The 16,937-nt window shown below is 52.2% G+C and overlaps 1 protein-coding gene across 2 annotated transcripts in view; it reads right to left on the bottom strand.

Annotated features, from left to right (window-relative positions):
- The window catches only part of CLMN (calmin), a 117,941-nt gene extending 101,019 nt beyond the window's left edge, over positions 1–16,922 (bottom strand). For both annotated transcript variants that reach the window (XM_032405870.1, XM_032405868.1), the window contains exon 1: positions 16,795–16,922. In XM_032405870.1, coding sequence (XP_032261761.1) covers positions 16,795–16,876 — 82 coding nt within the window. In that variant the 5' untranslated portion in view covers positions 16,877–16,922. The remainder of the gene's footprint in view (positions 1–16,794) is intronic.
- Between the last annotated feature and the right edge of the window lie 15 nt (positions 16,923–16,937).

The raw sequence follows: 16,937 nt of genomic DNA on the forward strand, positions 1-16,937 counted from the left end.
AATAGTTCCCCATCACGGTCATCGTTATATCCCAATGGGACCCTGGGGACTGACTACCTGCCACCGGACAGAGGCAGGCCTGGATCTCCCTGGCGCCTGGGAGGCCGCCCGACACCAAGCAGATACTCCGTAACTACCTGCTGGACGTTGTCCTTGCATGAAGTTAACTCAGGAACCAGAAGGGCTCCACTTGGTCTGACACGGAGAGAAAACAGGCCAACATTTTAGAAAACAGAAATAAAAATTGCAGCTTCTGCACCTGATGCAGTAAGTAATTTTCCATGGAATAATCCAAAAGGGTCATGCATTATTGCATCACTCTGCTGGATTCTTCCGACAGCTGGAGAGTACTTGGTTATAATGGACACAATTCACAGAATGACTATTACATCAACTACTGATTTTCCAAGAGCCCCAGAGCTGGAGCTTCATATCAAAGAGTCTTTTGAGTGAGGGGCACATGTAGCTATGACTCTTGTGTGTACACAAGTGGAGACAGCTCTGGAGAAGTACAGTTTCCCCCTTCATTTGCATCCACGGTACCCTATTAGTCTCAAATGGGTGGTTACCACTCCCGGGGAGAAATGTGGAGGGAGATTTTGATTGTCGCCTGATTAGCATTTTGCAGGCTCACTCGAGGATGCTAAACCACCTGCAACATTTGGAACATCCCATCCAAGGAAGACCATCTTGCTCCAAAAACCAATAGCGTCCCCCCTACTACTCACTCACCGAGGAATGCTGGCCACAAGCCAGCCTAGGTCATGTCCCCAGGGTGAAATGGTGGTGGGGGGAGGAAATGAGTCAAAAAGGTCACTTGATTATTAATGAGCACCCACAAACACTGCTCCACTCTGGTCCCCTTTCTCACCCAGGCTGGACCACTCACCTTCTGAACACTCGGGCACATTCCTGCCTCTGCACCTTGGCTCACACCAACTTCCTCACTCACCTAGAGGGTCATCCCGGCTCATCTCCACCTACCCATCCTAAATCCCTTCCCAACACAAGGTGCTACTCTCTGCATCTTGCTGGATGGCTCAACCCCAATCAGCTCTCCCATCCCCAAAGGATGCCAGGCCTCCAACCAGACCACTGACTTAGAGTCAGCTAGTGCCCTGTGGTCTTCACAGTATCATCCCAAGTATAGACACCAATCTGACCTTGAAATATGGACTAAGCAATCGATTCATTCACACGGTTCAGGTGGACCCCTATCAAAATCTCCATCACCATACCAAAAAAGAAATTGCTCTTTTAAAGAAAGAAACATTTACTTAAAATGTCCTGATGAGCGTTGGGCACTGGGCATTCATGACTTCACTGAGTCCTCCAAACAACCCTGGGAGGGCATTCCTATTATTAAAGTCACATTACAGATAGAAAAGATCAAAATTCCACAGGGACCCATAACTTGGCTAAAGTTCCACAGGCACAAAGCGAAGGAGCTAAAATTCAAGTTCACACCTGGCCTCAAACACTTCTTTCCACTGGAGATCAGGCAGGCTCTCCTTTCTCTGGTTTTGTTCTTATTCACCAACTCTGTTTCCTCCATCAGGGCTGTAGGATAAAAAAGCATCAGGGGGCCTGGAGGGTCATGTGTTGATTCTGCCTTTCCTGGTTATCTCCAAGGTGCTTCCATGGTGTTCCACCTCCTGGGTAATACAACCCACTCAAAAATCTAGAAGATCAAGTACAGTCGTCCTGCCAGTGTCTCATGGAGGCTCAGGCAGGATAATCTTTAATCTTGCCAAGAAGAATAGCTTAACTTTCAAAGCTTGGCACCAGCCAATTCTCCCCTAGGTAGCCTGTGGCTTTGGGCTTGGGATGTTTTATAAAAGCAGGCAGGGCTCCAACATCAAACAATGTAAAAACCAAACAACCCGTTCCTTCCCTGGTTGGTTTTTCTCTCCTGAGGGGCCAGTGCACCCCGTGGATGGCACAGGCTACAGCTCTGCATTACGCCCCACAGCATGTGTATGATGATTAGCACTGGGGGGGGGGGGGGGGCAGTGAAAACCCCACCCGCCCAGCCGAGAGGAGCCTTTAGCCTGCTGGCTGGGGATTTGAGACCTGGGAGGACGTCAGGGGCAAGTTTGTTAGAGGAGGTCCCTCTGTTCCTAGAGCTGCACCCCTACCTGGATCCCTGATCCCCAGGCCTCGAAACTCCAGGTAACCAAGTGTGCGGCTGGGAAAATAGCCACCAAGGGTGACCAAACCCCTCTGCAATTTCCCTGATCTCTGCTGGTAACCAGTATTCAGCAGCAGTCTCTGGAAAACAGTCAAAATGGAAGGGAACACAGCCAGGCAAGTATACTCACACTTCAAACCTTCAAGGCTGGGGTGGACGCGGCACGCGCTGGCTTCCTCCCCAGCTACTCTGAGACACTTGGAGAGGCGAGGGAGTGACTTCCTGCAGAACAGAAGTCGGCTTTTTACTCAGCACGGGCTTCTGATTTTAGTCCATCTCGGAATCCTACTAAAACCTAGAGTAAAGGGGCCTTGCTTGTGACATGCGCTATGTATTTAGAATATAAATCCACAAGGACGGAGAGAACAGAAGGAGGAAAAACAGCAGCAAAATCCCAAAGGGTGGAGAGAAGACAGACCTGTGGTAACTGATTAGCATCTCGAGAAATCCACACCTTAATGTGGCGGCGAGGAAGGGAAAAAACAGCCCAATTTACAACCCAGAAGTCTCAAAGGTTCTCGGGAATTAGTGGTGACAGGTATCTCTGGACATGAGGCTGGGGCGGGGAAAGGCAATAAGATGATGATGAGTCCCTTTATCCCTTCCCCCATGTCTCCTCGCAGGTGACGGTCCCACCCTTCATCAGGCACAAGACTGGGAGTCTGTTTTATAAAGAAGATAAAACAGAAGGTCTGAGTGTGAATTGAGCTGAAAAACGGCACAGTAAGTGATTTCTACACACTGGATGCAGAGGAACTCCTCACCCCTAATGCCTCTCCCTTCCTCCAGCTCCCAGACCCCCCACCCCTCACCCCCAGCACCCTGGCCCTCCGGACAGAAGACTGTAAGACTCTCTTAATCTGACCAGCCAGGAGGAAAGACCTCAGGATACTGACATAGGGGTTCCCCGTGACACAACCCAGCAGGGTGCCCATCAGAGAGACTCCCCTCAAGAAGCCCCGCCCCCTGTGCTCCGAGCTCATAGAACACCTTTCAGTCCCCAGCTCTTAAATATGAGAAAACAATCAAGGACTATGAGCCAGCTAAACAAAGAAGCCTCTAATGCGAAAGCTCCAGACCAAACCAACCCACGTAAACAAAGAAAACGGCAGATATAACATAGACCACATGGCACATCCAATGGCTCTGTGCCCTTTGCCTCCAGCAGCTCATGCCATCATCACAAGTCTTGAGGCAGGTCTCAATATTATCACTTTCATTTTACAGACAAGGTGTTTGAGGAATAACAAGGTTGAGTAACTTGCCCAAGCTCACAAAGCAAGTGAGTGGCAGAGCTGGGATTCGAACCAGGCCATCTGCCTCTGTGCTCTTGCTGTTGCCTTTCAAAGCACCACCTCAGCTGTCACTGTCCATCATTAATATTCCCAGTGTGTAGGAGAAGGTACCACAGGCCTGAAATAGGACTTCTCTAAAGAATAAGAAAGAGCTCCCGTAAATTAAGAATGTGGCAGATTAAAATACAGAATATAAAATTGATGAAATCTCCCAGAAAGTAGAGCAAAAAGCAATGGGGATGGAAAATAGAAAATTAGAGGATTAGTCCAAAAGGACCAATATCCAAATAAAAGGAGTTCTAGAAGATTAGAGAAAACCATTAGCAGAAATCATGATTTAAAAAAAAAAACACAAGAAAATTTCCCAGAACAGAAGGACACAGTTCCAGAGGGAAATGCCTCCCTAAATGATCAGCATGGAGAGACCAGCACCCAGGCAAGCCACCCTGAAGTCTCAGGGCACTGGGGACAAAAAGAGGATCCTATAAGCTTCCAGAGAGATCAAAACAGGTCACACAAAGGATCGAGAATGGCTTCACACTTCTCAACTGCCACCCTGGGAGCTAGAAGACAATGGAGCAAGGCTCCATTTCCAAAGGAAAATGATTTCCAACCTTGAATTTGATACCCAGCTAAACTAGCAATCAAAAGTCAGAAGAGAATAAATTCATTTTCCATTGGGCAAGTTCTCAGAAAATTGGCCACTCAGGCACACTTTCTCAGGAAGGATGTGCCCCTGTATTCAAGAGACTAAAGAGACTTCAAGAGACAGGAATGGGAGATTGAACCCAGGAGAGAGGTGAGGGGGGGGCACACGTGACTGTGACAGAGGGCCCGAGTGACAGCCAGGCCCCAAGTATGGAGGGTAATGAGTCCAGACTGGAGTAGATCAAAGGACCCTGATGTGCTCAAGAAGAGGAAACAGAGAATTTATCTGATGCAACCAAACAAGTTGAGGGGATATCCAGAACACGAATAGAGTTTGGGGATGAATTAATAAGCACATGTGCCAATAACAATGGACAGTTCTACTCCAAGGAAACAAAAAGTAGAACAGGAAAGGAAGAGTGATCATAAGTTACTACATGACTCAGCTCTGAACAGTGCTGGCCTAGTCATAATGATGTTAACCCCAATTACTAATCTTCCAAAAGTATAATGAAAACATATCAGGCAGTTGGGAGGAAGGGAAAGATCTGAGGTTAGAAGAGGTAAAGAGGAGATCTATAGCCTTACTTTCTAGGGTCGGAAGTCAGAGCCTTGAACAAAAACATCAAGACAAAGGAATACATGCATGTTATTCAGAGATGAGGAAAATACCAAAATCATCAGCTAAAAAAATTTGCAAGCGATTGCTTCTGGGAAAGGGGGCAACAAGGGGGAAACCACTGTTTTTCATACAAACCTTAGAAAACTATAGTTATGTATGATTTAGAAAAGGCAAGGTACAGGGAAACATGTTAAAGACATGTGATGCCACCGAATGTTCTAACAACCAAGAGAAGGTGGGATTTTTCACCAAAAAGATGTTGTAAGGCTCAGATAGCTACAGCTAGTCAATAGAAAAGAGACTAAAACTAAAAACCCAGCTCTGCCAGATCCTGGAATCTACACTTTCGAGTCTACATTCATATATCCAAGATATACACTGAGCACATGCTGAGCCTGGAACAGAAAGCTAAGCCCTGGGACACAGTGGTGGCCAGGATGGACCCCAGTGCCCAACTCAATGAGCCTTCTGGTTCACCAGGGCTCACTAATAACAAATCCCAGTAGAGCAGTGCCCAACCCTGGCAAACACAATCTATCAAGGGCAACTCTTGACTGATTCCTGGCCTCCTCCTCTGCTCGCCCATCATCAGTCCTGTGGCAACATGGCGCCTTCTCCCCCACATTCCCTCCACAGGTAAGCCATCACATGCCATTTCGTGGCACTTGCCCACAGCAATTCTGGGAACTTGACAGGCCATTGTCCAGGTCTGCCAACACCCTGCCACTGGGGCCCAAGGCCCTCAGCTTTGATTTGGAAAGTATCACTTTTTGTTTTGTTTTAGGACAGAGTCAAGCTCAAAGGCCAGACCAGCTCTCCAAGGGAGAGTTCCACACAGTCCCTTGTGTACATGAAAGGAAAGTGAATCCCTTGTTTAGACTGGCTCTCAGCAAGCGCTGGTGGGTCTGGAGGGCCAGGGGAACGTCTCAGATGCCACAGTATGACATGAAAGCCCAGGCATGAGCTTTCTAGCTATGCTGACCTCCTCTGGGCCTCAGTGTCTGCATCTGTAGAGGGGATATAACACTAATCTCAGGGGTTACAGTAGAATTAAATGATACTGTGAAGGTAACCATGCTTTATAATCTGACACTGCCCTTATCACAACCCATGATGGGGATGACAGGATGGTTTCCCATGGCTGCCTCCAGTCAGTTCTGCCATAATTCAAGGTTACAGGGATTTCATTTTGTCAACCTCTTAAAATGGGACCTGTCCCTATTCTTCTCAGCTCTGCCCCTGGGAATCACTAGTCAGGAATCATCAGTTAGGAATTTAGACTTGATTTCGTCACAGTGTGAAGAACCTGGTAGGTACGTGACCATAAACAGCTGAGTCACTGAGTCCCCTCGGATAAGGCTCAATACCCAAGGCTGGCTGACTTCTTGCCCAACATCCTTCAGCCTGGTCCAGCTCTCTTCCTGGGTTCCAAGCGAACTGCACCCTCCATAGCCAACTGGGCCTGGAGCCAGTGTTCACCAAGTCTCTCCCCCACCCCAAACTCAAGTCTCACCAGCACCCCTTCTTCATACCCTGTCCCCCCAACTCATTCCATCCTCTCAGACTTACTTCTGATTCCTGGTTTCTACCACTTGTTAGCTCAGTCGCTTGGCATTCTTGCTCAGCCTTAGTGCTTGGGGGACAGATAATAATGCCCACTATGGGGGCTGTTTGGAAGACATGTATAGTGTCCAGCAAGTGGCCACTTCCCCCCATATTCCCCATAATCACAACATCAATGCCCTATAACCAATTAAGACAATCCTTGACTTAGTTGATTTTACACAACCTGTACTCTATATTACACACTTTACAACAACGACATGCCAAATTATTTTCTGTTACTCAAGTCAGGTCTTCTCGAAGTCAGCCTGACAATGAAGGGGCTGAACCACAGCACAGGGGAGCCCTTTAGCTACACTGCCTTCTTTACGGTACCACATTTCAGAAATTACCGGAACATCTGATTGCATTTCATCCTTGTTTTATAAAAATAGTAGAATCAGAAAAAAAAGTGTCATTATCAGTGATTACTATTGGTTTCATACTTAATACCACAAAGATGATGGAACCAGAGCAATTTAAGTTGGAGGGTGCCCTTCAACTAAGAAGGAAGGGGAAAATGGGTAAAATGGTAGAATACAATATGGAGGCATTCGACCATGCTCCAATCATGAGGCTTGATTAGGATTTTTCTTCCATTCTCTGGGAATTTAACTTCCTCATAACTTGTATGTCTAGCCTTGGACTTTTAATGCTACCAGAAGTTGAGAACTGCCCATAAGCCAATACCCTAAGAATGTTCTCTTGGTTTCTTTCTTTTTTTTTTTTTTAAAGATTTTATTTATTTATTTGACAGAGAGAGACACAGCGAGAGAGGGAACACAAGCAGGGGGAGTGTGAGAGGGAGAAGCAGGCTTCCCGCCGAGCAGGGAGCCCAATGCGGGGCTCAATCCCAGGACCCTGGGATCATGACCTGAGCCGAAGGCAGACGCTTAACTGACTGAGCCACCCAGGCGCCCCTGTTCTCTTGGTTTCTAAACAGACTAATATTTCACATGAAATAGAAGACCGTTTCAAACACCTGGGACTGGACCTGCTCTCGGTTAACAGCATTTCCAGGGTTTGTGTATCTTGATCCTAAAAGAACACGAGGATTAGAAGGGAGGTGTTACAGTTGCCAGAAGGTGTTGAATCCCAGGGTCCACCCAACAGGGTTGGTACCTAGAGGCCACTGTGATGTCACCCTCTTCATGCCACAGCCATCCACACCGCCCAGGCCCCAGAGCAGAGATCAGGCTCCATGATGTCATCCCTGGGGTCACTCACAGTCCACAGTGTGTATCTCAGATCACACCACTGCCTGTGGACTCCTGGGGGGAGTCCCTGCAGGCCCAGGCCAGCCCCCTCTCCTGTCCCCTCAAACCCTGCTCTCCTTCCCTCTGCCAGGTAGCCTCTCCAGGTTCCAGAGCCAAGTGGTGGCAGCCCTGTGGCCAGAGTCCCGGTCTCTGCACTCCCAGCTCGGGTTCCATGCCACCACCTGGATGTCTACCAGGCTTGATACCCACTTGTAATTCATTTGTGTGTTCGTTTCCTATTGTTGTTGTGACAAGTTACCACATACTTCGTGGCTGAAAACACCACAAATTAATTATCTTTCATTTCTGGGGGTCAGAAGCCCGAGATGGGTTTGATGGGCTAAAATCGAAGTTATCAGCAGGACTGTGCTCCTTCTGGAGATGCTCAGGGGAGAAGCCATCTCCTTCTCTTCCCCAGCTTCCAGAAGCCACTTGCACTCTTCAGCTCACGGCCCCTTCCAGCAACGGCATCACTATGACCTCGGCTTCCCCTGTCACCTCTCCTCTCTCTCTAAGCCTCCTCCTTCCCTAAGGATGCTTGGAATTGACTGGACCCAGCTGGATAATCCAGAATAATCTCCCATCTCAACATCTTTCATGTAATCACATCTGCAAAGTCCCTTGACTGCGCAAAGTAACATAACCAACTACAGGTTCTAGAGATCAGGACATGGCCATCTTTGAGGGTCCAGGGCTCAGCCTCCAACAATTCAGCGGATGGTTCTGAAGACCCAGTCCATAGGAGGGGCTCACGGGACAAAGATACATGCACTCTTCTCAGGGACTTACTCGTGGGGGCCCCTGGGAGTCCAGAAGAGGCGGCTGTGATTTTTCCCCTGGGCAGGTGCAGGCAGGGTTCAGGGAGGCTGCTCTAGGCTGGGTCGTGGTCATTCTCTGCAGGAGTCATGCACACAGAGGTACAGGGTCAAGGGGTGGGTGCAGCTGGGTCTGGTTCATTCCAGGAAGGACAGGAGAAGTGAGGGAGTGAGAGCACACAGCACAGCTTCTTCCTGAGGGCAAAGAGGTGTCTTCTACCAAGACAGAGAAAGATCTCCGGGGTTGCAGGGATGAAATGGGGTCAGAGGTGCTGGAGGCAGGAAAACAGTGGTCCTGGCAAAAGCAGGCAAGAACAGAAAGGCAAGAGGGGAGAGCCACTTCGGGACCGGGACTGATGCGGGAGGGGAGGGAGGGTGAGTGGAGGATGCCCTGGGCGGGCCAAGCTACTGCACTGCCAAACGGGCAGGTCATCGCCGTGCCCTCCCCCCCGCCCCGTCCCAGTTCCCAGCTAGAAGGCCTCAGAACCCTGCTTTTTAAGTATGTCATACCCTAGAGGATTGAAAATAGTTTAAAAGAGGAGAGGGATATAAATACCGCAAAGGTTCCTGCCTGCATGGAGAGCCCCTAGGAGAGGGAGGCAGGAGTGGGGCATGACATCATCAGAGCCCTAAAGGTCCTTCCAATGAGACCTCTAGTTCTGCAAGACCGGACAAGTGACTCTAGGGCTTCTGCAAATTCCCCAGATCCTCCCTGGCTCGTCCTCATCCTTGTCCTCGTCCTGGGGGGCTTGGGGCTATAATCTCCCGGAAGCAGTGGATCACAGTGCTCCAGGAGGGCAAGATGAAAAGGAAATTGTCAGGTGCACAGGCTACTTCTGGAACCCACCTCCCTGTATGCCCTGCACCCCAACCCTGGCCGCAATCCTCCCCAAGAGCCCCCACCCGCCCACCACCATACACTCCCCTACTCCCTGGTTTCACACTACAGATGGAGATTTGCAATTACAGATCTTTTCCCCATCCCCCCAGGATGTCCCCACCCTTAAGGTTGGATGGGACCTTCCCTCACCCCCATACTCCTGCAGCACCCACTCTGAGCACCCTCAGTCCTAACATGTTTCATCTTAGCCTCATGCTATGCAAGTCCTCTATGCCCTGGGGACTCCTGCAGTGGCCCCTTCACCACTCCACACCAGCTCCCAGGATTTCAGGAGGACTCAACAACTGCTATTTGGCTGAATGGCCAGGCTCCCGGAGGGCAAGTGGTTTTTGTAAGGCAGGGCCAGAACCCACCTCGGCGCGCATCGACCTTCCAGAAACAAGGCTGGGCCTATTACACATGGAACAAGCATCTTCCGCTGAGGTCATCAGGAGCATCTCCTACCGGTCAAGTGCCGAGTCTGGGTTTAAGGCCGCTGCCATCCCACAGAAAGCCCTCTGAATTCCCACGCCCCAAAGAGTAAATAACCAAACAGTAAATATTCCCAGTTTCGTGGGTACTTCTTTGACACAACTACTCAATTGCCCTTGGAGTGCAGAAGTAGGCCTGGACAATATGCAAATTACAAGCACAGCTGTGTTCCAATAAAACTTTATTCACAAAAACAGGCAGTGGGAGAGATTCAGCCTGCAAACCAGAGTCTGCCACTCCCCGCCCTGATAAAAACAATTATTGAAAGAAAAGGACACAGGCCGGTGAGGTAAAAAAAGCCCACCGAGGATTCTTTAAAGCCACACTTGTGATTTTTGATGTTGCCTCTAATTCCTTCTGTGACTGACACAATCTACCACCGGAAGAAAAAAAAAAAAAGACACGCAGGGAGGGGGTGGGAGAAATCAGAAAAGGTTTCTATGGGAACAGGGAGTTCACTTTTAATGGTTCAATCACTAAAAAGACAATTACTTTATTTTTCTCACTTCCCCTCTGAAGCAGGGCAGGCGAGACCTCCGGCTGGTCGAGCGGGAGGACTGTGCCCTGGGCCTCAGCTGTTCCAGTCAAAAATTAAATGCCAGAGTGTTCCACAGGTCAGGGAGGGCAGTTAATGCAATCTGGGCCTCTTTGGCCGCTTCCCCGGAGCGCTCAATCGAGTCAGAAGTTCTGCCTCTCCCGTGAGGCTGCTGGGCTGGAGTCAAGGCCAACCAGGAGCTGGGGCCACTAATAAGTAACCCTTTGGCGACACCTCGTCCTAGGTCTGCGGCCAACTGACCGGGGGGCCCCCCCTCGGTACTGACCTCCATTCTACTTGGCCCCTGACCGCTCTTGTTCCTCAGCACAAATGTAACATGGGTGAAGGCAGGATCCCCTCGTTTGCCCTGACTGTGGGCGGGTCACCATACCCACCGGGCCACCTCCAACTCTGCCCAGCTGGTTCAGAGCAGGCATCCCAGACCTTCCCTGGGCTTTTCATACAAGCCATAACTGATCAGCCCAGAACAGACCAAGAATGCACACCATTTACTGCGGTGTACTTCTATAACAAACTTACCAACTGCAACCTTTCCTATGGGGGCTCCTCAGTGGGGCTGAGTGTCTAGCACTTAACAGTGAAAATAGTCCAGGAGTGTGACCAGCTGTCGCATGCTGGCCGCCCAAGCGTGCCAGGGACTGGAACTCAGGTGCCTTTATGTGGGCACGCTCTGTCCAGGCCATGCCACTCCTCACGCCACCTTCCAGGGGGCCCATTGGAACCCGACAGTCCAGCCCTCTTGTTTTGCAGTGAGAAAACTGAGGCACAGCCAGGGCAAGAGATTTCCCAGGATCGCACAGCAAGGGAGCGACAGAGCCAGGACTCAGACCCAGGGCGTCAGCCTCCGGGTCCTGGCTATGGCTTCTCAAGCTGCTCCACCCAGAAAGCCCCTGGAGAAGAATCCACCAAGTTAGGGATGGAGCCTGGACTGCAGGGTAGTCGCTGGGGGGCAAAATCCAGAGTTAACTCAAAGCCTGTGTACTGACTCCGGCAGGGAGCCTGGAAAAAATGTTTTACGGGAGGATTTACCCTTTAGAACCAGGCACACAGACAGACCTGGGCTGGGGCCTTACGGGCAGCAAGTTTCTATAGGCCAGGAAACCTCTGCATTTGATTTTCTTTGTTTTCATACAGAAACCTCCAGCACATCTGCTGTGCCCTCCAGGAGCTGGGGGAATGATTCCTCCTCGGTGCTGGGTAACTTTGACCACAGTGACATCCCTGAGCCCTCTGCTGTATGCACAGGAGGTCTCCAGGTATGGGGACACGAGCCAGGAGGGGAGGGTGCTGGGGGCTGGGAGCGAGGGGAGGCTGGCTGGCATCTCAAACCAGACCACAGAGGATCTCGCGTGCCAGGCTAAGGGGCTTGGACTTGATCCCATAAGCCAGTGCGGCCCAGCATTTTTCACATCGTGAGGTCCGTGGACCATGAGGGACCCAGGGGCCGCCCTCAGCCCACAGGTTGGTCGTGGAGACCCACCGAAGAGATTAGCAGGGACTCGTGAGGCGTGGCTGAGTGGTAGATAGATGGGAAGAAGTGACCCAAGGCCCAGAGCCATAAAGAGGTGACCACAGAGTCCAGGCAAGCACAGGGAGGACTGCTCCTGGAGCTGAGCCAGGGGAATCAGAGGAGGAGGTGGAGAACACGGCAAGGGCTAATCTTTTTAACCACACAGGCACCGTCCCGCCCGGAGCCTGCCTTCAGGTTCTCCTCACCACGGTCCTGCTTCTGATGCTGTGAAATGGGGATTTCACGCAGTCACATTCTGCTCAGCCCTCAAGGCCTGACTCCAACGGCCCCTCCTCTGAGAGGCCTGCCCAGCTCCGCTCCTCCCGGGGACGCCCATCACACTCGATCCGAGGAGCTAGTGCGACAGGACGCATGGGCTCAGTGGGACCTGGGTTCACATCCCAGCTCCACTCAGAAGCCCATGACCGTGGGCAGGTCATTTGACTTCTCCACTTCCGAAACAAGCACCCCACCTCAAAGGCCTGTGGGAAACCTTAAGGAGGCAGTTAGCACCGTGCCCGGCACCACCGCTGTCTAGCAGTCAAGTCCAAGGGCCCCAAATTGCAATTCGTGTGTGTCAACCCTGGGCAGTATGGCTTCCCAACGCGTTCTGACGGAGGGAGACACTGAAGCAGGGGTGAGGACACAGCTCAGGGAGGACCAGCCAGCAGGGCCAGCTGGCAGCGGTGGGCGCCCCCCCCCCCCCCACCCAGAGCAGCAGTGGGGATGGTCTCCTGCCTGCCCGGATCCACCTTGAGCTCTGGGGACTGGGTCTTGGCCAAGCTTCACAGGTCAAGGTTCACCGCATCAGGCGGAACAGGGCGCCGGAGCAGTAGGAGACGGCCGGAAGGAGGACATTTGAGCCCCAGTCTAGCTTCATGCTGCTTTAAAGGCAGGAACAAGGACCAACTGCATTTCTTGTTGTCTGCACACATTTGTTATACAGAACAGAAAAGTATGGGGAATTCTGAGGATGGTGGAGGCTTCCTACCAGACTCCCAACACCCACCCTCCCCTTTGACCAACAGTCAGACCCGCTGGAGCACTCAGCTGGACCCTGAGGCCAAGTCAAAGAGGGACAGGGGACAGCCAAAGTAGACTTGTCATGGGAAAGGCACCGGGAGCCCCTGCCACCCGCAGCCAGGCCAATAACTAAGGCACAGACAGTTTACTGACCACCTCTGACCTCAGGGCTACCCCACAAAGCTCCAGGGAAGTGGGGCCACCAGGTGGAGGCTGCCAACATCCTGCAACTCTGCTCTCTCCTCTCTGGTCGACTGCTTGGGCCACCTCCATTTCCCTGAAAGGGACCCCGTGAGGGTGGCACTGGCAGCCTTGGCCCAGAGGGACACCCGTGCTCTCTACCAGCTTGCCCTTCATTAACAAATGCTTTATGAGCCATCAGAGTCAATGAGGACTTCATCTGCCCCTGTGGCAGCTACAGCAAGCTGAGGGACAGGCCTCCTGGGAGAAACCATGCTTTCTGCCTGGCTCACCCTGGTCTCCAAAGACAGGCCAGGAAGTAAGTCTTCGTTCCAGGGGTCCGCGGGGGATGATCGGGTGACATCACAATCGTATCTGCTTGGACTCCAGAACCCCACAGTTCAGGGCCATAGATAAAGGCTTCAAGGAGCAAATGAGCAGAGGCCACCATACCTCCAAGTCAACTAAGAAATACAGATATGGAGAAAGATGTAAACACACGGGCATGTCACTGAGCTATTCTTCCCTGAAATGCAGTGTCCTCCAGACTGACATTTTGGGGCAAGCGCCTGGTCCCAGGACCACAAGAGTCAAAGCTTTGTGAACAGAACAGGACTGCCTGACCGGAACAGCAACCACCACCTGCAGATGGGAGGCTGGGCGTCCTCCTTGGTCCCTAGGATTACAGATTCATGAAATCCCGCCGTATGCAGCCTCCCATCACCACGACAACTGCTGACTACCTGTGCTCTAAGCAAGCACACAGCTTTATTCAAAAAACAACCCTTCTGCCTGGACTCTTCCTGCTTCCTTGACTACCACCCACGCGGAGTTTGGAGGAGCAAGGTCCCCCATCCCCTGCCTATGGCCTGAAGAGCTGGTCATCCACCCATGTCCAGGCCCAGCGACACTCAAAGCACGGCGAGCAGCGCCTTCTAGACTTGACCCTTCGGTTGGGACTTTCTGAGGACCACGGAGATGAGGAGAGAAAATCTCCGTGAAGCATCCAGTCCAAAGACAGGGAAGCCAAAGGAGAAATGGACAGAAGATGGATTCCTGCCCCAACAGCCACAAAGCCACGACAGGAACCTCCACAGTGCAAATGCCTTCCCACCACCGCAAGGACAAACAGCCGCACAATAGCCCCGAACTGCAAACAACCCAAATGTCCCTCGCCGATGAGCAGCCCCACAAAGAGGGGTGCATCCACCGAACAGAACTGTCTTCACAGGAACAAGGAACTGCATGTTGCCTGGGCCCAGGGCTGAGAGATGCATATACGCCAACTACCAGGGAGCTTTTTCAAGTGGTGAAAATGTTCCAAAACTGGATGGTTGGGAGGTTTGCCCAATTCTGTCGACTTGCTAAAAATTATTGCATTGTAAACTTAAATCAGGTGGACTTTATGATATGTAAATTATACTTTAATAAAGCAGTCTACAAAACCTCTTAAAAAATATAGGCAAGGACATGGATGAATTGCACCAACATCATGCGGAAAAAGCAAGTCAGTTCAAAAGAGTATGTATTGTACTCTTTCATTTTATAGGACGTTCTAGAGGTAAAACTATAGTGATAAAACTCAGAATAGTAGTTGCCGTGTGTGTGTGTGTGTGTGTGTGTGTGTGTTTGTGTGTGTATCAGGGGAGGGAGTCACTGCCTGGGAAGGGAGACGAGGCATCCATCCAGGGCACTGGAAATCATCTACATCTTGATCTGGATGGTGGTTACCTGGGTTATCCATAGGTAAAAATTTGTTGGGCTGGCACCAAAGATTAATGCACATTTTCTACACATATATAACCATACATGTGATATGTACATAATATATCGACACAAATTTAAAAGTTTATCTTTTAAATGGCAAAGCCCATTGATGCTCAACTGGCATTGCCTAAAAGTGAGGACAGTTCACTGGGAGCTGAGGGGAGAGCCCATTCAGTGAACTCCTACCCAACCTTCAGGACCCATCTCAAATGGTCCCCATGTAGTGAAGCCTTCTCTCAGAGTTCCGGGTGTAACTGCTCATATTGCTGAGCATCCCTTTCACAAAAGTCGATCCCCTTTACACTGGGAGCTGGGCTCTGAGGAATGCAGGCAGTTGCTGCAGTAAGGATTGGTTAGCAAGTGTTTATTAAATACCCACTGATTGCCTAACACACATACACACACACACACACACGTGCGCGCACACACACACACACACCATGACAGCCCAAACCACATGCCATCTCAGCAAGAGATGCTAATTCCCACCCCCAAATAGGATGCCAGTTCTGGGGCAACAGGATCCAGATACGAGGCTTATTATCAAAAGGGATCATTTGCAACATCTCCAGCCTGATCCTCCTCCTCTTATACAAATCACAGCCAGAAGAAATCTGGGGAGCCCAGCGCAAACTCAGTTTCCAGTGCCCACTGCACCAGGCTCCCCACCCCATGTGAGGTCACCTTTGCTTGCACTGTCCTTGCATAGCCTAGGGGTGGAGCAGGTCCACATGGACTGCCAGGAAACAGTCTCTCAGGTATAATGTTTAAACTTGACTGCCTGGCCATCCCCCCCCCCCCCCCCCCCCCCCCCCTGCACCCTCCACGCTGGGACTCCCTACCCTCCAGCAGTAAAGGCAGGTACCCAGTAGGAGGGCACCCACCACCCCATCATCTCTCCGTCCAGGGCTCCCAGCTCTCTCTGCAGCGCCCCCCACCTTGGAATCTCTAGAAACCCAAGCCTGCCCAGGAAACTAAAGAAACTTCCCCAGCCCAACCCAGCCAGGTCTCTGTGCCTGAAGAGAGGCCGGAAGTGGAACTCTGTCTAGTTCTGCAAAGCCCACGTACGCAAAGAGAGAGACGAGAAATACACCTCCAGGAAAAGCAGCTTTCTTTGGGTGGGTGGGCTTGACGGTGGTTGTGGGTGACTTTTTCCCTTTAAACATGGTTGTGCTTTCCAAGTTTCCACAATGAATAAACTCTTGAAAGGTTAATACACTTCGTGTGTGGCGGGAGCCACCCCTAGCCCTGGTCGGACGCGCGGGCCTCCCGAGTTTCTCTTTCACCTTGTGTCAAGGTAGGCGCCGGTCCCAGCGTCCGGCGTCCAGGGGGCGGGGCCTGTCGCCCCCTCCCCAGTGGAGCCGGGGGCCACAGGAGGGGCCGCTCCCTGTGGCCAGTGGCTGAGCCGCCCAGCCCCCGGATCCGCGCCCCTGGGCGCTGCTCCCCAGCCCACCCCCTCATGCGCCGCCCCGCGCTCCAATCCCCTAGCCTCAGAGATACTTGGGAGGTGTGCAAGCTCACACGCGCGCGCGCGCACACACACACACACACACACACACGCAGTCGCACTTTCTCCTCCCTCCCTGACCTGGGCCACTGCCCCTAAGAGCCCACACGTTCAAACTTGGCCAAACTCGCAGCAGTGGCTGCAGGGGAGTCGTGACGTCCCCCCCAAAGAAAGCGGGACCCCCCCCAACACACACACACGCACGTGTGCCGCCCCACCCCCTGGGCGACCGCGAATCTGGCCGGGAGGCCCCGCTGGGGGCTCGGGGTGGTGGTGGGGGCGGCCGTCTCAGCCCCCTCCCCCCCCAGCGGGCGACCTGAGCGGGGTCAGGCGGGGCCAGGGGGCGGCGCGGGGCGGCGCTGTCCCGGGCGGGAGCGGCGCCGGGGCTCCCGGGGCCACCCGACCGGGCGTCCCCCCCGGAGGGGGCTGGGGGGCGCTGGGGCGCCTTACCTTGCAGGTTCTGGACGCGGATGTCGCTGATCTGCCCGATGAGCTCCTCGCGTTGGAACCAGTCCCACTCGTGCGCAGCCATGAAGCGCGGGCGGCGGGCCGGGGCGCCGGGGCCGGGCGCGGGCGGCGGGCGGAGAGCCTGG

The sequence above is a fragment of the Phoca vitulina genome, unplaced genomic scaffold (genome assembly GCF_004348235.1).
Source record: "Phoca vitulina isolate PV1807 unplaced genomic scaffold, GSC_HSeal_1.0 scaffold7, whole genome shotgun sequence".
Classification (NCBI taxonomy): domain Eukaryota; kingdom Metazoa; phylum Chordata; class Mammalia; order Carnivora; family Phocidae; genus Phoca; species Phoca vitulina.